The following is a 23741-nucleotide window of genomic DNA, read 5'->3' as shown; positions in this document are numbered from 1 at the left end:
ATAGTGTAATTTCTCGTAACCTAAGCTACTAGGTCTATTGCCCATATGCTATATTTATAATTTACAACTTTTAATGCTTAAAAATTATTTAGTTTCTTACTCATTACTGGAAGATTCCTTCAGGTCCAACTTGGTGTTTGCTTGCTAAAGATGTTTGCATACAGTGATTTTTCCTCTATTGAGTGCGTTTTTCCTCCTTTGCTTGTTTCCTTGTAGAATTATTATATTTTGTAGACTTGCTTGATATTTTGGTTTATTAGGATACTTTTTGATTTTCTCCTTTTTTTCTTTTTGTTTTATTAGGATACTTTTTGGTTTTCTCCTTTTTTAAATTTTTTCTTTTTGTTTTATTATTTTTTAGACTTAGGATACTTTTTAGTTTTCTCCTTTTTTTAGTCTAAAAATGTTTTTTTTTTTTTTTTTTTTTTTTTTTTTTTTTTTCTCTCTCCCTTTTCCGATTTAGGGATACTTATTTGTTTAAATTGTGCACTGCCTTTTTACAGGCTATTATAGCACACAACTTTTATTTGGTCCACCAGAACTTAAATCGCTCCTGGCAGGATCGCCAATTATCTTTTGCTTAACTAGCAAAAGCTTTTTAAAAAACACATTGTGAGTCTGCGTTGCACACCGGATACAAACTGATCCGAAACTTTATTAATCTTAATATTTATACAGAATCTGAAGCTTAAATCTTAGGTTAGTATGTTTTAATTCTATTGAAAGCGGACCATACGTGATATGTGACATGTTTGACATTTTCGCTAAGGTAAGCGCTTATTTTTATTATTTTCTTAATTCTATTGAAAGCGGACCATACGTGATATGTGATGTCCACTTCTTTCATTAGCAAAGTGTCAATGACATGTTTGACACTTTCGCTAATGGTAAGTGCTTATATTTATTGTTTATTTTTTTGGGAAGTGGCTTGCGCTATTAATCTATGCTTAACTGTTTACATCCTGGGTTAGTGGTGTGTGGTATAGGAGGCGTTAACTTGCATGCATTAAGGTGAACTGTAGCTTGTTTTCAAGCGATGAAGAGCTCGGCTGTATCCAAGGATGCTAGATGCAAACGTTTGGCCATCCGCAAAATTGTGAGTGTAACACTATGACTGCACCGTCATATGAGATTTGACAGAGATGATGCCTACTCATTTCATATCTATTCTTACACTTGTCCAACAAACTGCTGCCATGACTCTGGTTACGTCAGCAATTTAGCTGATTCCTTAAGAATCGCTGAGAACAGGTTAACGGTCTGATGTTGGCCACGCCTTTTGAATTCTCTCGACCCTTGCATCAATGTAGTAGTTAAGTATTTGGGTTATTGGTACTTGGATTTATATGGTTTTTGTAGAAGAATGAACTATATTTTAATTTTCATATTATGTATAAAACTTATATACATGCGTTAGGTTAATATATCAATTTAATATAAAGAAAAAAATAATTGCTTTGGCTTTTATTAGTCAAATAATAATTTATTGAATAAAATTTCATTTCAGTGCCTACATTTGTAACATTTTTACGAGACTTGGAGTCACCTTATGAGGTTAAGGACTACATTCGGATGTATTTGGGTAAATAAATTTATTGCTGTTAATCTTCATGTTATGCATAGTAGAAGTATATAAACGCCAGTAAAATTAATTTTGAAATCTTTGTAATGCAAAAACGATGCATTAATGCAATAAGTGCTACGATTTTAGGAATTGATGTATACATATATGTCTATCTATTATCTTCAATTCTTTAAAAATATGTATTTAACCTCTTTATTAATCAATAAATAAAATTTCGCTCAATATTTGGCATGGTGTATCTATGCATTAATTAAAAATCCCTTCCAATAATTCATTAATAATCTTTTGTTATACTGACAAAGAGTTGTGTAATACGTAAATGAGAACGACCTGTCTTTTTCCCTTTCTGCACTTATTTTAATCTTTTTTCTTGCTGCCAGACAATACAAAAATTGCTTGTGTGTTTAAACTGAGAGTAGAAGTAGACATGCGATGCGAAACCACGTTTGTTGATGTTCATTTCTTATAATAATGCTAAAAATGATTTTTATAACATTTTCAATAGGTCCATTGCGGACAAAAATGCAGGTATAGGCATTTAATGAAGGATTCTGACAATTTTTCTTATAAAATGAAGCGCCCAAATCTTATAAACTTATTCTTTTTCGTATCATTTTAATATTGTAACATTTCTATTACAATTTTTGATTTTTTCGTATGTATCGATTGGCATCTCACTGGCGTACTAAAAGTAGTTTTATATATTATAGGTGAAAACAAGGAATCTGTAGACTTTGGTAAGCAGTTTCTCGAGCGCCGTAGCAAATACAAAAATTTGCAACGGGCACAAAACGCTCACAATGATGACATGTGTAAACCGGCACCCGCTATAACACCTTCAGGCAATGATAATTCCGACAATAAGGTAAGGTAACATAAGAGTTTCATTAATAATATGTGACCAATATCGAGGAATTTGCCCAGTATGTACGTACTGTACCCGAAATAGAAGATCTTCTGGGAAATTTTTTTAACTTGCTATTCCAATAATTTATCGGTCTTTTTTATTTCCCCTAATATTATATTTTGAAGTGGATTCTTTTGGTAACCCATCGAATTATAGGCTAAAAGTCTTAACACTGTTAAATTTAAGGTCTCTCTCTAACCTCTGAGTGAATGTAACAGGTGGCGCTAAAGTAATCCTCCTATCAGAAAATGCTATAAATTTTGCGATTGGCCCCTAATGTCAGTTCTGTTTTGACATTTGTGTAGTAAACACATGCGAAATACACGTTAATAAACGTTACGCTAAACTGCTCCAGAACGCGGAATATTGCTGACTATTTATTTGACCAATAACACAGGTCTGCAAAAAAATGGGTTCGGAATGTTCTATAAAAGTGTAGTGTCATTTCCGAAGCAATTTTTTGCGTAGAATCCGAATCCGGGGTTTAAATTGCTCTATCTTGTCAGGACTTTGAGATATCCTAACCTAAAAGTGCAAAAAAACGCTGTTTTTACCCATTTTTGAGGTTATGTAGCTACGAAGATTTTGCTCTTCATAAGTAGACGTGGTACTTTAAATTATAAGTCTTCCTCTTTTAAATGCCGTTGAGTTTGCTCAAATATCTTAATTTTTCACTGAGATATCGCATTTTGAAGTCTCCATGTTTGTGAATTTTTCGACTATGTAATCGACCGTATCACGTCTCATGTTATCTCAATGGATTTTCGAATATCGAAAAATTCACAAACATGGAAACTTCAAAATGCGATATCTCAGTGAAAAATAAAGATATTTGAGCAAACTCAACGGCATTTAAAAGAGGAAGACATATACTTTAAAATATATACTAATTCATCAAAAATAATCATGAGTGATGAGGCCCATTTCCATCTTAGCGGATACGTAAATAAGCAAAATGTACGCTTCTGGGGCACTGAAAATCCGCGTGTAACCCACGAAGAGCCATTACTTCCGCTCAAAGTCACTGTATGGTGTGCTGTTTTCGCTGGAGCAGTCATCGGACCTTTTTTCTTCGAAGACGTCGCGGGCCAAACGGTTACTGTGAATGGTGAGCGCTACAGAGCAATGATCAACGAGTTCCTTATTGCCGCAACTTGATGAATTGGGATTGGAAAATATGTGGTTCCAACAGGACGGTGCAACGGCACACACTGCACGTGCCACAACCGATATGCTGAAGGATGCATTTCCCGGGCGCCTAATCTCCCGTTTTGGCGATTTGCACTGGCCAGCAAGATCGCCTGATTTGACCGCTCCAGACTTCTTTTTGTGGGGCTGTTTGAAGTCGCAGGTTTATGTCAACAAGCCTCAGACTCTTCCAGCTCTTAAAGACAATATCCGTCAAGAATGTGAGGACCTATCGCCGGAAGTTTTGGCCAAAGTGATGGAAAATGCCATAAAAAGGTACATGACATCATATTCTCGACTTGATGTAAAAAAAATTAAAAGACCAAATAAAAATAATCCACAAAAAGAATCAAAGTTTTTAATTTTTTTTTTAATTACAGCCAAAAAACATCGCAAGGTTACTTTTGCGCCACCTTGTATAACCGGGGAGGAGACCGCGTTAGCTTGTTATTCATGCGGGTTATTTAGTAAGAACGCTCGCAATCGTAGCGTATTTTAAGTCCAATGATTAATATGCAACTGCTCGTCGTAGATTTTGTTCACAATACAATTGTCGACGTTTACGTGATACCCCAACTGGATATTTGATTCGTTCATGGATGCAAGGCTCCGAGCAACCAGTTTGGTGGCAAGCAGCGCACGGCCGGAGTCCAGCAGAACATCCAGAACCAATAAAAATACTGAACTCGTCACTACAAATTTGCCCAATAATTCGCGTTAATCCATGGACTTCCAAAAACTATTGTGCATGAAATATTGAGGGTTGATCTTGGACTTCAGCTCTTCATAATTCAAATCTTGGAAGCGCTTAAGCAATTACAATTTGCGACAAAATTTCTGCGAGATTTCCAACATTGTTTTCGGCAAACACTTTTTTTTTTGGATGATATAGACCATTTTCATTTAAATGGAAGTATAAATAAACAAAATTGTCATTATTGGTCACATAAAGGACATAACTCACTACTAAAACATCAGCAGCATTTTACAAGCCCAAAGTGACGACGCGGGTGGTATGCATTGTTAGGAAGTGGAGTTGTTGGACCATATTTTTTTGAAAATCGTCGAAAGCAAGTTATTTCTATGGACGGTGTTTCTCATTGGCGCATGCTTAACCATTATTCTCTGTCAATAATGAAAGAACATCCCTCCTGCAGTACACACATATGGTTTCAGCAAGATGGCGTCACCCCACAAACGGCTTTCCATCGTGGGTGTTTAGGGCTATGGATACAAATATGAAATTGTACTGCCCCATTTAACCACTCCGTTTATCCACTCCCTCACTTGACAAAGGGCAATATTCACTTATATTCAAATTCATATTCATATTCACATTCATATTCAAATTCATTTGTTTTCTTTTTTTTCTGAATCACAACGTCACAATCACGACTTTTTAAATGTAAATTATTACTTATTATTAATAATATATATGACCACCATTGCTTCTTTTTTTTTTATTGGCGTGATAACCGATTTTAGTCGAGTTTAACAAAGCGTGTTGTTTTTTCTCGGGACAAGGCTTTCGCCAGGTCTTTCCAAAGCAAAGGAGACCTTCCTCTTCCTCCATCGATCTCCACTGGATCTTTATTCACTGCTGTATTTCTATGTCGCCGTAAAGCTCATTGATACAGCTTATTTGTTCCATCATCTGCGAAACACGCCGTCGCCAACGTGCAAATATCTAAAGACTCCAAGGGACGTCTCATCGGCTGTTGACATCGTCCAAGCTTCTGCGTCATACAGTAAATAATGAGAGATTTATAAAATGTTAATTTTGTTCGCCGACATATGACTTTACTACTCAATTGTTTAGTTAGCCCAAAGTAGCACTTGTTGGCAAAGTAGCACTTGAAACCTCGTTTGGTATCAAATATTAGTTTTGCAGGGATACCAAATTCAGACATCGCAGCACATCACCAACTCCTTTTTACGCTTTCTAATGAGGCTTTAAAATCAATGAAACGATCCTGTGTGCCGATTCTCCTTTCATCGGTCTTTTCCAAGATTTGGCATATTGTGAATATCTGGTTAATTGTGGATTTTCCAGGTGTAAAGCCACAGTGATAAGGTCCAATTAGTCAGTATTCAGTCTTTCGCGCAATACGCTCGATAAAACTTTGTACGCGATATTTAGAAGACTAATTCCGGTGGCCGCCGTAGCCGAAAGGGTTAGTGCGTGACTACCATTTGGAATTCGGAGAGAACGTATGTTCGAATCTCCGTGAAACAGCGAAATAAATGTTTTTCTAATAGCGGCCGCCCCTCGGCAGGCGATGGACGATCTCCGAGTGCATTTCTGCCATGGAAAAGCTCCTCATAAATAACCATATGCCGTTTGGAGTCGGCTTAAAACTGTAGGTCCCTCTATTTCATCATCAATCAAGCCACATATAGGCGGAGGAGCTCGGCCAAACTCCTAAAAAAACTGTATCCTCCAATTATATATAATCATTAAATTCCGCGGTAGTTGGCAAAAATTGTAAGATCACTTTTCATATGGATTGGGCAGAGAACACGTAAATTTCAGTTGACCATATTTTGCATAGTAGCTGATGAATGCAACTTACCAGCTTGTTGTCGCCAAGTTTGAATAGCTCAGTCGGCAGTCTGCCGGCTCCTACGGCTTTGTTGTTCTTTAGCTGCGTTATTGTTATTCGCACCTTGTTATGGTTGGATAGCGGAACGACAGTCCCGTCATAAACGATTGAGGGATCGGGATCTTCGCATTACCTTTGACATCCACTGTTGTCACTATTCAGCACGTCCGAAAAGTGCTCCCTCCATAACTTAAGTTTACTTTGTTCGGTAGTTCTTGCAGAACAATTTGGTCTGTGCGGCAGCCACTAGACCGCCTTCATTGTTTCTGAAATCTTCTCTAAGCCGCCGGACTTTCTGGTTGAATTTTCTGGTGTTTTTATTTTCGGCCAACTTCACTCGCATTAGCGTTTTTCGGCCTCTCGTTTCTTATTTGGATAATATGTCTATCTTCTTTTTTAAGCTCTCGGTAGCTCTCTCGTATGGCTCGCGTTGTACCCAGTCGCAGCATTGATAGGCATCTTTCTTTCTTTCTGCGGCAGGGAGAATTTCCCCGTACAAATTTTTTTTTCGCGGTCACCAAAATCTTTCCCACCCTACATTGAAGTCTTCAAGCACGTTTTTTATGTTTTTAAGAATGCAGCGCTCATAGAACGTTCCATACTTTAGCAGCAGTTTTTGGTCGCATCGTCCTCTCCTTCCGTCGGGGACTTATTACGGATTTTTGCGAGGCGCTCCGAATATAACGAAAGCACTTGGCGCCGAAGTTCCTGATATCAACCTCTGCTCTTACAAGGGCATCAATCAACCATTAAGGAACCGCATATTCCTCAAATCACTGTTCCAAATTCTTCTCTTGCCGGAGACATACTGAGTATATCGGGGTCGATTCTGAATAGGTCTATCTGTAAACTTTTGGGTCCTGTAGGTGTCATCTATTAGCCAGGATCTTGTCAGTGCAGTTAAAGAGATGCCTTGTGACGTTACTGGGAGGTGGCTTGTAGCTCCTGGTGACGCTCAAGCATGCATGTCCAACAGCTGCATGCAGTTGCGGTTTTGGACCTTAGTGGCGATTGGGGTTGTATGCGCCGAGACGGAGAGCGAGCAAGCTATCGACGATGACCCCCAATATTGTGGAGTTCTTTAGTCGTCGACTTTTACCTTTAACTGCAGTTTGACCTCTTTCGTCCAGGTGCTAAAGAGGGTCTTCGTGGGAAAAAGCTCGAGATTCCGTGCAGTGAAAAAGCGAGAAAGGCTGCTCTATTAGTCGTTCACTTTTGAACACAAGCCATCTATATCATTGTGTTATTTTCTCGGGACTCCTGGCTCTATCCGCATCTATTTAAGTTTTGATGCCGAAATATTACTGAAAAGTGTCGACCACACAAGTAGTTCGTGGAACATCTCTTCAGTCGCTGCAGGAGACTCGACTAGTATATTATCTACTAGTGTGGAATGGCTAACTGTATTGAAAACCTTCGATAGTGGGACTATTTCCCTGATTTTCAATCCTCCATGCCGTGGACATGCTGGAAAGCCTCGCCAAATTGTTCAACATAAGCTTGTTGATTTCGTCGGTATCAATGGAAGCTTTAGCTTTCCTGATGGTTGCGTGCACTTCATCGCTGGAGAAAGCAAGCGATGCTTTGTTGGTGGGCAGTTTGTGTAACTGTCTGGTAGCACGACGTTCAGACTTGTCGACAGTAGGATGCAATATGAATTTTCGGCTAAAGTGTCTCGTGCATTTCTCCAGGGCCGACGAAGTACAACCATCAAAAGTGATTGCCACCCTGTCGTTATGCTTCGTTGGGTTCAACAAGGTCCTTGAGGTGGACCAGAGCCTACTCTGACCAGAGTTGCAGGTCTTCTGATACTCTACCCATTTAGTCCGCTTATGTTTGATAACCAGATTGAGCAGGATCCCCGGGATCGACCTGGCGTAGGTGGTCACATTCGTTTGCTAGAACAGTTGATTCAGATGGTAAATTGGGACGCAGCCTTCAAGCAGGGATGAAGAAGCCTGAGGAATGTGGTCTTATTGAATTCCGCGAAGCCAAATGTTGTCCCCTACGATCTTTTGGCAGGTTTGAATACGCATTAAAGCCACCAACTAGTAATTGATTTTCACCTCTAATAATCGCACCAATCCAAGGATGATGTCCTGCCGGGCAGCAGGTGACAGGGTAAATGTTAAATATTTCGAGCTTGATATCGCCTGACCGAACAGCAATTCCTTCACCATTTAAGGTGTTGCTTTCGGTATATGCGTACTTCGATAAAACGATGTTGCACAGTAAGGTGGACTATAAACGGTAGCCCACCCCCACTGTCTCGTTCGCGAGCCTTACGGTACACATTGTAGCCTTCACTGGTAATAAGTGAGGAGCTGCTGCGCAGTTTTGTTTCTTGGTCCACAGGTGTCGGTTCACGAAATCCGGTATCTCGTCAATCTTGCTCGATAGCTTGTTAGTAGTAAAATCATGAGAGTTGTATATTCATCAGAATTAGGTTCATCTTTCGGGGTGTGAGGAACTCGTCAAGTTGTCTGCATTGGTCCTGCTATTGTTGTGGTCTTGCGGCGAAGGGATAGCTGCTCCAAAAGAGCTCTGCTCTGCTGCAGGGGGACGAAGTTACTTGACCAATCTCTACCAGGGCGCAGGTCAGCTCAGCTCCGAAGATGGCACTGGGCAAGAATCGCAAAGTAGCGGGAGTGAGTGATGCTGCTCTGGTGAGTTTTGAGGAGCCGAAGAGATTCCGATTCTGATGCTTGTCAGAGCGACTGGCGCGTTGTGAGAAGTAAAAAAAGGAAGTAAAAGAAAGAAGATGAGGGCGCCTGATGACGAGGGTGACATGCGCAGCAGATGTGGATGAACCATAAACCGAAATGCGATGAAAGAAAGTTTTGAAAAATGGGCGGCGCCACGCACACTTTGGATAAATGCGTCAATCCGATAAGGACTTAATAAAACTTGCCCTAACTTGGCACACTTCCGATCTAAAAACCATTGACCAGAATGTCCTTCAGGATGTCGGTAAAAGCCTTTTGGATGGCCTCTACGGACGCAAAACGTTTTCCTTTTAAGGCCAAATGCAATTTTCCTAATCGGTAGAAGTCACTGGGAGGGAGCATATCAAGCGAATACGTTTAGTCATTGATGATTAAAATGGTATTTCTAGTCAAAAAATCAGTCACAAGAGTGGATCGATGAGATGGTGCATTATCATTCAATAAGTGCCAGCTTCTTCCTTCGCTGTATTCAGGGCTAATTCGACGAATGCAATGCAACAAACGCTTCAAAACGCCAAGATAGAAAATTGCATTGACGGTTTGTATCGTTGGACGAACTCCTTGTGGACAATTTCCTTGGAATCGTAAAAGAAATGAGCACCGACTTTATATTTGACTTCTCCAAATGCGTTTTTTTGTTTAGTGGGTCGTCTGGGGCCTTCTATTCGGCACTTCTGACGCTTAGTTTCAGGTTCATGTTGGAAACACCAGGTTTCATCATCAGTTACAATGTTGTAAAAGAAGTTTTCGTCTTTTCTCGCCTCTGTAATGAGGCGGATTCTGAGCAATTTTTGATCCGTTAAAATGCGATAAATCGATATTTTGGATATATTCAACTTCGATTTGATGAATTTCAGCCATGATGTCGGTTCAGTTTTGATAAATTGAATTTACGAACAATTTCGTTGGAGTCATTTGTTTCCTCACAATTGTCATTTATGTCCTCACAACCAACTCTGAAACGTGTAAACCCCTCATAAACTCTGGCACGAGATAGGCAATCATGGTCATACACTTTTTGAATCAATTCAAATGTTTGGGTAAACGTTTTACCGATTTTAAAACAAAATTTGATATTAGCCCTTTATTCGAAACTCATTTTTGTGCCGATGACACAAACATACTGACACTTAAGACGCAATAACTTCACTTCCACTGAACTGAATGTCACCAAGCTTTCACTGGAAGCCAGCTAGGGATGTAACTTCCAACTAAATCCTTAAAAAGATTGCGCCATCAAAAACATATTTATGACGCCAGTCTTGTTTATTTTGGACTTCACCTTGCAGATTTGCCATAAATATTATTGAGATCGGGTATCAAGCGTACCCACGTCCCATATGTTAAATCTAAATTTCCATACATCCGTCTGATGTTACAAGCTATAGCTCGAGAAAAAGTTCAGATATTTTTGCGAAATCCAGCAGGATATAAAATAAGTTTGTGTTCAAAATAGGCAAAATCGGTCAATAGACGTGCACACTCCCCATGCAATGTTTTAGGTTAAATGAAAAAAATTATAGTAAACGTGGCAAACCCAAAAACAAAAATACGATGAAACACAATTTTTAATAAATTGAATGTGCCACGCCCACTTTAAGCGGAACCTAATTTAGATCAGTCATAAATATTATTGAGATGCGATAAAAACCAGGTTTACATTTTTTACTAAGACTAATTTTTCGTTCATCTGATATTAAATGTTATAACTCTATTAAATTGTACGGTAATATGTTCGGTTGTATAACATTTCCTTGTTTGTTTCATAATTTGAATTAATATATTTTTCTTCTTAATTGGCGTGACAACCGCTTACGCGATTTTGGCGCCAGTCGTTTCTTTCTGTTGTTGTAGTAGCATAAACATTCCCCATACTTACATATAGGGAATGCTGCTGGAGTGACAGTCCTTGGCCGGATATAAATCCGGGTCGTTTCGGTAACGTAGAACCTCTGCTACCACCAGCTGATACCGCTTCGAATACTTTCAGAGCCGGAGCGTTTGTATCCATTCGGACGAACTGACACAGCCGACGTAGCCGCTGGATCTTTATTCGCTGCGCTATGTCTATGTCGTCGTAAAGCTCATTCAACTAATCGTTCCATCCTCTGCGATATTCGCCGTCGCCGTGCAAAAGTCCAAAAATCTTCCGCTGGATCTTTCTCTCAAACACTCCAAGGGACGCTTCATCGGATATTGCCATCGTCCACGCTTCTGTGCGATACGTTAAGACGGACAATGTGAGAGTCTTGCATAGTGTTAGTTTGTTCGTACTACTCAATTGCCTACTTACTCCAAAGTAGCACTTGTGTGCAAGAGAGATTCTGCGTTGGATTTCAAGGCTGACGTTGTTATCGGTGTTAATGCTGGTTTCCTAAATAAACGAAGTCTTTTACAACCTCGAAATCATAACTGTCAACAGTTACGTGGGTGCCAATACGCGATTGCGCCGACTGTTTGTTTGATGACAAGAGGCACTTCGTTTCGTCCTCGTTCACCACCAGATCCATTCGCTTTGCCTCTTAATCCAGTTTGGAAAAGGCAGTGATAACAGCGCGCTTGTTAAGACCGACGGCGGCGGTACGTAGAGAACGAGAAATGTTGCTAGGTTGTCCTTGCATGCCGGATTGTTGGGCAGTACTCTCTGAGAGCAAGAGTGAGAGTCGAGTGGCGAATCAGCCTCTGTCCGTTACCGAATGTTTTGTTGTGCAGGTTGAATTTTCCAACTGTGGGACCGAAAAATCCCTCCTCACCCATCTTGGCGTAATATCGGTGAAACCTGTATGGCGTCGATTTTGCATTATGAACCGGCAGAATATATCGTAAAACTTATGTTGAAACAAGCAAATTTAAGGAAGGGGAAAAGTTATGGTGAAGAGCACAAGTCATGGTGTGAACCAGACATATTCCCATCACTGTGAGTGACAGCAACTACAGAAAAATCTGGGACTTATTGACCTCAAGGTATGAGGTCATGAAAGTTACAGTGGAAAGCCATATCAAAGCGCCATCATCAATTGAGAAAGCAATGATGGACCAATATCATCATCGTGCTTAACCAAAATTTGCAACACGTTTGAGCGCTACGGGCACTCTGTCGGCCAGTTGAGTTCTGGATTGACTGGCTTATCCACTGTGTCAAAACGAAGCTAGGAAACCCGCGATAGTCGGTTCTCCGTAACCGGCACGACCCGGATTTATATCCGGCCAAGGACTGTCACTTTAGCAGCATTTCCCGTATATGTATAGGGAATGTTTATACTGCTACAGCAACAACAAGCAGCAAACAATGGGAATTATCGCTTGTAGCAGACAATCTACCTTCATTTACTGCACTTCGAGACTTCCTCGAAACCCGAGCACGCTCTTTGGAAATGGTGTCAGTAGTTTCTGCTAATAACAGGCCAGGCACAGAGCGTATTCCACCCTACATATAAACAGGCCGATCACATGGTAGTAAATCGGCTGATGCCCTAAATCGATAGTTTGTGCGTACTGCAACCGTGATAAAATTTGCACCTTCTCAAAGTTTGGAAAACCGAAATCAAATCAAGGTTAAAGGTGTCTGCTTGAACTGGCTGAGTAAAGGGCACGTTATCGCGAAATGTCGCAGTCCATCATCGCTAGTCTCAACAACAACAGTCTGCATCTGCTAACAATGACACTGCTCAAATCATCAACGTTACCTCGCACTTCGCTGATGCTGAACGCGCTGTATTATTGGCTACCGCTGAAGTTTATTTAAAGGACCACGTTGGTCGGTGGCAACCCGCTCGGGCGCTTCTCTATAATGGTTCACATGCTTCCTTCATCACCTTTTCGTACGTCTTACGTCTTCGTCTAGATAGAAGGTGGTTTTATCACAGGTATTGGTTCAATTCAAGGCGGTCTTACCAAGAGAGAAGTCAAGGTATGCTTGTCGCCGTGGTGATTAGACTCAACCTTACGCGTTTACGCTATTTTTACCAAAAATCACGAGTGAGTTTCCAACTACTGCTCTACCCAAATCACCGTGGATGCATGTCCGTGGTCTACCGCTAGCCGATTCAAATTTTTGCAAGTCTGTGCAATAGATGTTTCGATTGGCATGGATGAGAATGATAAGTTTTTTCTTTTTGGTTTGAAGAAAGGACAAATCGGCACTCCAATGGAGCAGAACACCGCGCTTGGTTGGGTGTTGTTTGGAAAAACCTACCCTTTCACAAACGCAACCTGTGTCAATTTCAACGCTACACGGAGACACCCAGCTAACTGAACTTCTTAGCTACTTGAGGAGCTGCCGCCGGGAAAGTTTTACACGCCTGAAGAGCTTTATTGTGAGAAATTATTTGACAATACAACCCAGCGTGCTGAAGTTATGATTGCTGAATCGAGGCATTAAGCAGCTCGCGACTTGCTTGGAATGGAAAAAAGATTCACTAGCAACGAACACCTTCATAATGAATACAGCAAGTTCATTCAAGAGCTTATCGACCTCTGGGGCACATGGAACCAGCCAGTCCACCAAGCAACGCACTATATGAGGCACCATGTAGTAGTTAAAGACACGAGCACTACGACAAAGTCGAGGGTGGTGTTCAACGCGTCCATGAAGACATGGTCCCGGCACTCATTGAACGACGCTCTAATGGTAGGCCTTCAGCTACAGCAAGATCTTTTCTCGATATTGGTTCGCTTTCGCACGCATCCTACGGTCTTCGTGCTGACATCGAAAAAATGTATTGGCAGGTCTACGTTGCCAAATAGGATTCTGACGCTTAACGTATTATTTGGCGTAAGCATTCGTCAGAACCTATACTGGACTACCGCCTCCTAAGGGTGACTTATGGGTTGGCCTCCAATTCGCACGTCGCCGTGAAGTCGCAACATCGCGCAGCATCGCATGCAGGCAACACATACCAAAGAGTCGCTGAAGTTGTTACGTCCGGCTTTTATATGAACGACGCACTAGCTAGCTCAGACGCACTTCAGGATCTATCATCGATTCTTCGGGACATTTCACACGTACTTTCTCGAAGTGGTTTCGAGCTCCGAAAGTGTCCAGGCAGGACCCCGAACTCTGGGTTGTATTTGGCATATAGACAATGTATCTTTTTCCATTGCATTTAATTTAGAAAATTTGCCGAATAAACTGAAGAAGCGCATTTTAATATCCGATTGAAGCAATATTTTCGATCCGCTTGGACTGATTACAATCCGATTTAAAATACGGCTGCAGAAGATTTGGCGCTCGAATGTAGACTGGCACGAACTAGTACCACCTAATCTAGCGGTTGACACATAGACGTGAGCTAGTGTAGCCAGCTTAAACTAAGCAGCTAGCTTGTCACCTCTTCCATGCCACATGCTGAATCCCCCGTCTTCACGGACGCATCGGAAGCAGCTTATGCAGCCGATGATTACTGTCGGACGTAAACTTCTACTAACAATGTCAACGTTGTGTTAATCGCCCCAAAAACAAGGGTTGCACCTCTGAACACTACTTCACTACTCTAGAACTCATATACAGCTCATCTGGGGGTGAAGTGAGTTCGACTCTTTGTTTACAAGCTCGAAAGGCTATATGCGTGGACTCACTTTGTGGTAGCATTAGCATAGTGCAAGAAATTCCAAGTCGCTTGTCAGTGGTTGTCGACGAAAACGAAGTATTACCATCAGCATAGTGGAGGCCCATCGCCTCCGAACACAGCCCCACTGATTGTACCTCAAGAAGCATCACGCCTTCGCAATTACTGTTCGGGTTCCAATCTTCCACGCAGCACACTAAGAGGAGCTAGAGCAAAAATCTAGCAAGGGGAGTGGGATTTGCTAACTTTGAATGAGTTAACTACACTCTTTCCAGTAGAATTTCAAATCCAAATCACCCTACATATTTACACCTTCGAATATCCAACTCAGTTAATAGCGCTTAATGAATTTGGTTCTGATTATTTGCTAAATTTGTTCTCCATTTGAATTTTACACACTCTGAAAATTGTGAAATGGATTACAGTAAAACGAATTAAAATGTTTATCGTCGCTTCATAAAAAACGCCCTGATTGTGGTTAAAAATAGAGAAATCTTCTATGATAACATAAAGATTGTAATTCCAAGTTCCAAGAACAATTTCCTAAAACTACCAATTTTTATCTTAGACCTAATAAAAACAAGAAACTACCACCGTGTAGTGTAGATTTTATACTCTTCAAAAAATCCGAACTGAAATTTTCAAATATAGAAATGAAACGTGGTAAAGGAAGCTCAACTCGCTTGAAAAGCAAAACAAGCCCTCTTGGAAAATTTGTAAAATACGAAAAAAACTCACACAAATACCACCTCTGCGTGACCATAATTCGGTCATTATCAACAATGATGGAAAAGTAAAGCCTATGAATTTCTTGAAAATCATAAAATGTCCGCTCAAGTTGGCATGCCAATGCGGGAAATTCGCATTGCAACATTAATCCAACTTAATTCGCTTTCACACTCCTGAGTTTGAATTCGTACATGCCAAATACGTTCAAGAGCTTATTCGTTGGATGAATTTGAAAATTGCCAATACGCTTTGTATATTGACGACACTGGTATTTTTTATTCACATCAGTACGGGAAGGACACCGTTGCAAAACTACTAAGCCGCATTTCAGGCGCTGGTAAAACAAAAGCCATATTTTTTACTGGGAAAAGAAGGGCTTGCTATTTACCAAGCTCTGCGATATGAATTACCATGAGCTAACTCTGTCAAACACCTTGGAGTAGTTTTTGATAAAATATGGCATATTTGTGAACATACCAAACACATTAAAGAGAATGCTAACTTAGCCATCAAAATGTTGTGCTCTCTCTCAAAGAAAACAAATTAGTAATCTACAAAACAGTTTTTTAATCCATTATTCTTTACGCTTGCTTATTAAACTGTAAAAATCCCTGGAAACATGAGTCCCCACATTCATATTTGTAAGTGAGCGAGGGATTTTCTGAAAACCCGTAAAAAGGTTGTGTTCACTTAAAACCAACGTTAAGGGTAAACAAAAACTTTTTCTCAAACAATTAAATTAGGATCTTATGGGAAATTTATTCTACTTTCAAAAACCATTGTTCCATTTATTGTGGGGTTATTAGTTGCTGAGATATCAGTGATCAAAGAAAAAATGGTATTTTTTCGTAAAATGTGGATATCTCAGAGAGATATGATCGTAGCGAGAATTCAAAAATAGAGAAGTGAAGCTAAATAATCAAGCTAGTTGACTGTATGGCTTGTTTTAGTCGGAAAATATTTGCCAAGCCCGTGCAATCAAAAAAAAGGTAAACATTTCGAAAATTTTTGTGTCGCCCTTTAACTGTCAAAATAACCATTAAATAAAAATTTTTTTTGCTCAAAGATCCTAAAACTAGAAGCTTAAAGCTTCAAATTTCTTTTTGTTCGAACTCCGTGCGACCATTTTTCACCGAGATACAGCTTTTCAAAAATCACTAAGAAATTTAGGAAATTTTACTGTTCCCTTAATTTTTGTGAGAAGTGTATATTAGCATAGGACATATGTAATTATGTTATGAAAATTGCGCGAAAATGTATGTATGCATGTTTATATACATATGTTCGCATAGGACCAATTCGACCTCTCCGTCACCGGACTTCGTTCCTTGGCGGAATCGAGAGCTCCAGATGTTGAGGCGTGAGTCGAGAAAACTTCTAAACCGGGCCCTCAAGACTAACCTTGCAGAGGACTGGGAGCGATACCGTGATGTTCAGAAGAACTACAAGAGGCTTATTCGGGAATCGAAAAGAGCCTCATATAGGGAATTCTGTAGCGGTATTGAATCTCTAAATGGCATGGCGAAACTGGTTAGGATCCTGAAAAGGGACCCAACTGCAAAGCTGGGGTCACTTAGGAAATCTGATGGCTCCTTCACGGAGCAACAAAGTGAGACACTCAGCTTGATGATGGAATCTCACTTTCCTGGTAATCAGATAAGCGTCAGCCGGCAACAGCCCTTATTGACAGAGGCGGTTGTCAGAGCTGCTACACCTTCTCGGCATGACTGGTACGTTGCCAGATCTGTGGTGAATGAGGCCGCCATTCGATTTGCCATCAAATCTTTTGGCCGCTACAAGTCGCCCGGACCAGATGGCATATATCCTGCCATGCTGAAGGAAGGTGCAGGGTCCGTGACAGCAGCCCTGAAGAAAATCTTCTCAACATTCCCATGGCAGCCGGTTCTACGTTACCGGAATGACTCGGGTTTTTCCCGACCAGTAACTACCGTAAAATCTTCTCTGCAATTCTGGCACTGGCATATATATACCACGCTCTGGGAGGATGGTGAGGGTCGCCTTTATGCAAAAGGTTGGAAGAGACGACTACACTAGCCTCAAAAGCTTTAGACCCACCAGCATGACTTCTTTCATGCTGAAAAGTCTGGAACGATTGGAGGACCTGCGCATACGTCAGAAGTTGCTGAAGGCTCACAGGGGGCGTTTGATAATGCCACTTTTGCTACATACTGTATGTGTAGCTATGCTCGTAGGCACGGCATAGACCGAGTTCGATGCTGGCCCAAAGAATCGTCTCGGTACGAGCGGAGAAAGATCTGCTGGTGTTATCCGGGGTTAATAGAGGATGCCCCCAAGGCGGTGTGCTGTCTCCATTGCCCTGGGGCATGGTGATGGATTCTCTGCGCACCACCTTAAACGACTCGGAAGTCTTCGCGCATATGCGGCCGACGTGGCCTGTTTGGTAACAGGCCCTTCACTTATGAATATCTGTAGTAAAGTGCAGAAAACTCTGGATATGATTGACACTTGGCGCTGTGTAACGTGTATTGTCCTCTTCACCAGAAGGAGGAAGCTTGATGGACTCGACTAAGCTAAAAGGAGTCGCAATCCAACTATCTAAGGAAATTAAATATCTTGCAGTAATCCACGATAGTAAGCTCCTCTGGAAATCACACGTTGAAACAAAGACAAAGCACTGACAACCTTCTGGCAGTGCAAAGGGTCTTTCTCCAAACAAGGTCCTATGGATCTACACGGCTATGATAAGACGTATTATCACCTATGCATCAGTGTTCTGGATGAGTAGACTCTCTCTCGTGGGAGTCAGGAGGACCTTATCGAGACTACGTCATTATAAATTTATTATTGGCATTATAGTCGAATGAACCGACCCTTTGTCCCTTTGTTCCTCCCTATAACGATAGGGCATAATAATAAGAGCAAGAGCATCCCCAAAAGGGTGTGACGGGTGTGACAATCGCGCGGACAACATACCAACCATCTGAACGCTCAACATGCAGGTTAGTAAAATGTATGTTTGAAGGATGCTGTGAACCCAGAAGGAAAACTCTACACCAATTTAACAGCACGGAATAGATCGAAAGAGGTGTGATAGAAAGCGACGCCCCCATAGTACCCTAGCCTACCGTCTTGATGGGCCAACTAACAAATAGACGTGAAAAAAGTTTCAACAAGAAGAACGCAAACTTCGGACGAGCACCAAAATGATGAGGATCGGTACGGGGATCAACAGCCCGATCAAGAAGACAACCCAATAACCCGAAACCAACCAGCTCTAAGTGTTTTGCATGGTCAACTTACAACCACAAAAGCTGGCAAATCTCGGCAGCGATTAGCATGAACACTACAGTTATGCGATGGGAAATAGGATATAAAGACGAAATATGGAACTTATTTCTTGAAATATAGCCACAATTTGAAGACATAATTACCGCTCAAAGAATAATCGATCAGAAAAGGACTATTATGATAAACAAATATTTATTGGAAGTCGAAGTTCACAACATGAAACAAATTGTAATAGCACACTTAAAGCTAACATCAACACAAGCTCAGTCTTTAACAGATGAACAACAGGCAACAAAACATCTACACTCGGACGAGCACCAAAATGATGGGGATCGGTACGGGGATTAACAGCCGGATCAAGAAGACAACCCAATAACCCGAAACCAATCAGCTCTAAGTGTTTTGGATGGTCAACTTACAACCACAAAAGTTGGCAAATCTCGGCAGCGATTAGTATGAACAACAGAAATGAACACTACAATTATGCGATGGGAAATAGTTTATAAAAACGAAATGTGGAACTTATTTCTTCAATTATAGCCACAATTTGATGACATAATTACCGCTCAAAGACTAATCGACCAGAAAGGACTATTATGATAAACAAATATTTATTGGAAGTCGAAATTCACAACATGAAACAAATTGTAATAGCAAACTTCAAGCTAACATCAACACAAGCTCAGTCTTTAACTGATGCACAACAGGCAACAACACATCTAAACTCACGATCATCGCGAACACATGCCACATCAACAGAGCAACACGAAGCAATTGACGTAACAGGTAATAATAACACAACAAAAACGAATCCCACACATTACACAACTCCGGTTCTAAACACACACCACACAATAGAAGAATTATAAAACAAAATAATTACAAACAGAGTAAAATGGAAAAATACGGACCCACAAGAAAGCTTCATCTTCCGAAATTAATTTTTAAAGAAAATACAGGCACACAGATGTATTTTACAAATGGATACATAACACAAAACCAATCACATATAGAAGAAACACAGAACCTGGAGGAATACCAAACATTGGTATACACAGCCGCAACAACGGTAATAGGACTAAATTAACAAAAAATGCCCAACACAGAATAACCAGCAAAGGAAATCCCAAAATGACAAATTCGTTTTAATACAAAAATTAATAAACTAAGAAAAGATATAACAATAATCACATAGCACATAGAGGAAGTATATCGAAGAAAGTCCCGAAACACCTCAAACAATTGATTAAGGAAAACGAATCTAACAATCAAAAAAAGCTAAAAATGGAAGAATATTTAAGTACAAAGAAAAATTTTTTATAAAAATCTAACAAAAAAAGACCATGATTTAAACATAAAACAACAAAACAAGAAATACAAACATATTGGCAAGACACATGATCAAAATATGAAGAGCATAATGCAAACAGCATACGGATAAAACAAGAACAGATGCACAGTACTATACTAACACAAGAAAACATCACAATAGCCCTAACTGAACTTGTAACAACTATCAAAAATACACACAATTGAAATTATCCCGGAATAAACCACATCCACAACTACTTGTACAAAACACTAACACCAACACACAACAATGATCTAGTACATCACAGACCTATCACATGCTTATCCACTCTTTACAAGAGTGATGTCACAAAAAAATCACCCACCTCACAGATACTCGTAATATAATACCTTTTAACAAATAAAAAAAAAAGGGTGTAGAAAATAAAGTCAAGGCTCTAAAGAACAAGTAATAATAGACCACGGTCACATAAACGGTCACACAACAAGCATATTAAAGAGCAACGAAATTTACATACATGTTATACGAGTATTGACTACAAAAAAGCGTTCGACATAATACCATATAGCTAGCTGTTAAAAGTGCTAGGAATGTAAAAAATGCACCCGAAATATGCACATGCCCCACAAAGTCTGCGTTCACCCGAATAGCCTTCTTAAATTTATTAAAAACAAAATAGAATATTATGATTAAATTGAAATCTTTAAAATTGTTTATTCACTACATTCCCAGCTTTTAAGGGCAAAAAAAATAAAGCAAGATTGCCCACTTCACTTTTTAGATAACGGGAAAATAATTTCAGCAGCATGTAAATGTGGCACCAAAAAGTCTGCGTTAGCCTGTTTATTTTAATGATACCGTTAATTTTAAGATATTTTTCCTTGTTCATATTAATTTTTGATTGCGCATTACTTCGACTGAATGTTAACAAAGCTTAGTTGAACATTTTATTTATAACTGGAGATAATTAAAGAACATGGAAGGAAAGGGAAAAGAAATAAGGGTTTCTGAGAGGAAAATAATTATAAAAATGTGGAAAGACGGAAAAAGTTTCCGAAATATTGGAAAATCTATTGGGAGAACATATTCCTCTATTCAGCGAGTTGTAAAAAATTATCGACCCGCGAAGAGCGTTCTATAATCAAATTGGCAAAGGTTAACCCCCGGATTACTTCTTCAAAATTAGTTGAAAACATAAATCAAACATTTAAAAAAAGTATTTGCGCTGTAACTGCCAGAAAAGTTCTACGTCAAGCTGGATACCATGGTGGAGTCGCCCGAAGAAAGCCTTTCATTTCTCTTGTGAACATACGTAAACGCATTCAGTTTGCTAATGAGTACATAAATAAGCCTCCCGAGCTCTGGAAAAAAGTAATATTTTGAGACGAAAGTAAATTTTGTAATAGGACTATGAATAAGTTCGTGCGGTTTTGCAACAGATGGCGTAACTTGATTATTATTCCATCGATCCACATTTCCAAACATTCATTGGAGAGCTACTGTCGTAAGGCACAAACGTCAGTATAAGTTTTTTATTTGAAGCGTAAACAACAATATTTTTACCACACTTGAAAATGTCGAATTTCGTGCCAAATAATGTGTTTTTGCGGGGAATTCTTCTTCATTATTTTAATATGAAGAAAAAAGCAGCCGAAAGTCATCGTATCTTGGTGGAAGTTTATGGTGAGCATGCTTTAGCTGAGCGAACGCGCCAGAAGTGGTTTGCACGCTTTAAAAGTGGTGATTTTGGCTTGGAAGACGAAGAACGCGAGGGTGCGCCGCCAAAGTTCATGGATACCGAATTGGAGGAATTGCTCGATCAAGATCCGGCTCAAACGCAAGAAGAGGTTGCAAAAACTTTGGGAGTTGATCAATCAACCATTTCCAAACGTTTAAAAGCCATGGGAATGATCCGAAAGGTAGGCCATTGGGTGCCGTATGAATTGAAGCCAAGAGACGTTGAACGCCGTTTTATGGCATGCGAACAACTGCTTCAACGGCACAAAAGAAAGGGTTTTTTGCATCGAATTGTGACTGGCGATGAAAAGTGGGTCCATTACGACAATCCAAAACGTCGGGCAACGTATGGATACCCTGGCCATGCTTCAACATCGACGTCGGCGCAGAATATTCATGGCCTGAAGGTTATGCTGTGTATCTGGTGGGACCAGCTGGGTGTTGTGTATTATGAGCTACTGAAACCGAATGAAACGATTACGGGGGATGTCTACCGACGACAATTGATGCGTTTGAGCCGAGCACTACGAGAAAAACGGCCGCAATACGCCGATAGACACGACAAAGTTATTTTGCAACATGACAATGCTCGGCCACATGTTGCACAAGTGGTCAAAACATACTTAGAAACGCTCAAATGGGATGTCCTACCCCACCCGCCGTATAGTCCAGACCTTGCGCCATCCGATTACTATCTCTTCCGATCGATGCAACATGGCCTGGCTGACCAGCACTTCCGTAATTACGATGAAGTCAAAAAATGGATCGATTCGTGGATTGCGGCAAAACCGACCGAATTTTTCACAAAGGGAATCCGTGAATTGCCAGAAAGATGGGAAAAAGTAGTAGCAAGCGATGGACAATACTTTGAATATTAAATTTGTAACCATTTTACGTCAATAAAGTTTCAAATTTCGAAAAAAACCGCACGAACTTATTCATAGTCCTATTATATTCGGAATGAAAGGCCGTCAAATTGTTTGGCGAAAACCTGGAACTGCTCTTGAAAAGCAAAATCTTGTTGGCACGGAGGTGGCGGGGTTATGGTTTGTGGCTGCATGGCGGCAAATGGGGTGGGTCAGTTAGGATTTATTGATTCGACGATGGATAAATGGGGATACTTGAACATACTAAAACGGAATTTAAAGCAAAGTGCACAAAATCTCGGCTTATCAAGAACATTTTGGTTTCAAAAGATAACGACCCGAAGCACACAGCCGAGATCGTTAAGCTTTGGCTCTTGTTGTACAACGTCCCAAAATAGCTTAAAACACCGCCACAGTCCCCAGATCTTAACCCCATCGAGCATCTATGAGATCTATTGGAAAAAAGAATTCGTCAGCAAGTGATTACTAGTAAAGAGGTTTGGCGGAGTGTCATGCAGGCAGAATGGAGGAAGATAACATCAGAGGAAACAGAGAACCTAGTAAGTTCAATGCCAAATAGGCTGACTGAAGTCCTGAAGCAATGTGGATATCCAACTAAATATTAGATTTAATTTTTGCATATAGCATATCAAGTTTTTGTTACAGACTTTAAGACTGAACGCAGACTTTATGGTCGCTTTATTTACTTGTTACAGCCATTATTCACAGTTATCTAAACACTTATGTGAGGAATCTTGAAATTTAAATAATAAATTTAAAAATATAAATATATACAAATTTATAAAAATTGTAAAATCAGGTTGTGTGTTTCATTCACTAAAAAGTTATTGTAGGGTGAACGCAGACTTTGTGGGGCATGTGTATTCAATTCCTTAAAATGAATATAAAGAACTGGACAGCAAAAATACTTCTACAAACACCAGAATTAAAATAAAAATATTTCAAGGAGATGCATTAAGGGGTTACATAGGTTTCGTCGGGTAAAAAAAGGCCTATTTTCAATATTTTTTTTTTTTCTATGTAAAAAATTATTTATTTAATTCAAACTTTTTTCCGTCTTATAGATACATATTTAAAGAATAATTTCTGAAATTTTCAAAAAAAAAAAATTAAAAAAAAAGTTCCTCCGCGTTGTCAGCATAACACCTGACAGGATCATCAAAAATGAAAAAAACAAAAATAAGTTGCTTTAGTTAAGACCATAAACTCGTGCTTAAACGAAAGAACAAA

General features: G+C 39.9%; 1 protein-coding gene across 8 annotated transcripts in view; it reads left to right on the top strand.

Moving 5' to 3' along the window:
* LOC129249783 (GIGYF family protein Gyf) overlaps positions 1-23741 on the top strand; it is a 258790-nt gene that overhangs the window by 178573 nt on the left and 56476 nt on the right. For all 8 annotated transcript variants that reach the window (XR_008582720.1, XR_008582724.1, XR_008582719.1 and 5 more), the window contains 2 exons: positions 1508-1582; positions 2296-2450. Coding sequence is in view for 1 of the 8 variants with exons in the window: in XM_054889415.1 (XP_054745390.1) it covers positions 1508-1582; positions 2296-2450 (230 nt within the window). In the remaining 7 variants the exon portion in view is untranslated. The remainder of the gene's footprint in view (positions 1-1507; positions 1583-2295; positions 2451-23741) is intronic.

This window comes from Anastrepha obliqua, chromosome 6 (genome assembly GCF_027943255.1).
Source record: "Anastrepha obliqua isolate idAnaObli1 chromosome 6, idAnaObli1_1.0, whole genome shotgun sequence".
NCBI lineage: Eukaryota > Metazoa > Arthropoda > Insecta > Diptera > Tephritidae > Anastrepha > Anastrepha obliqua.
This window is presented reverse-complemented; position numbering and strand designations above follow the sequence as displayed.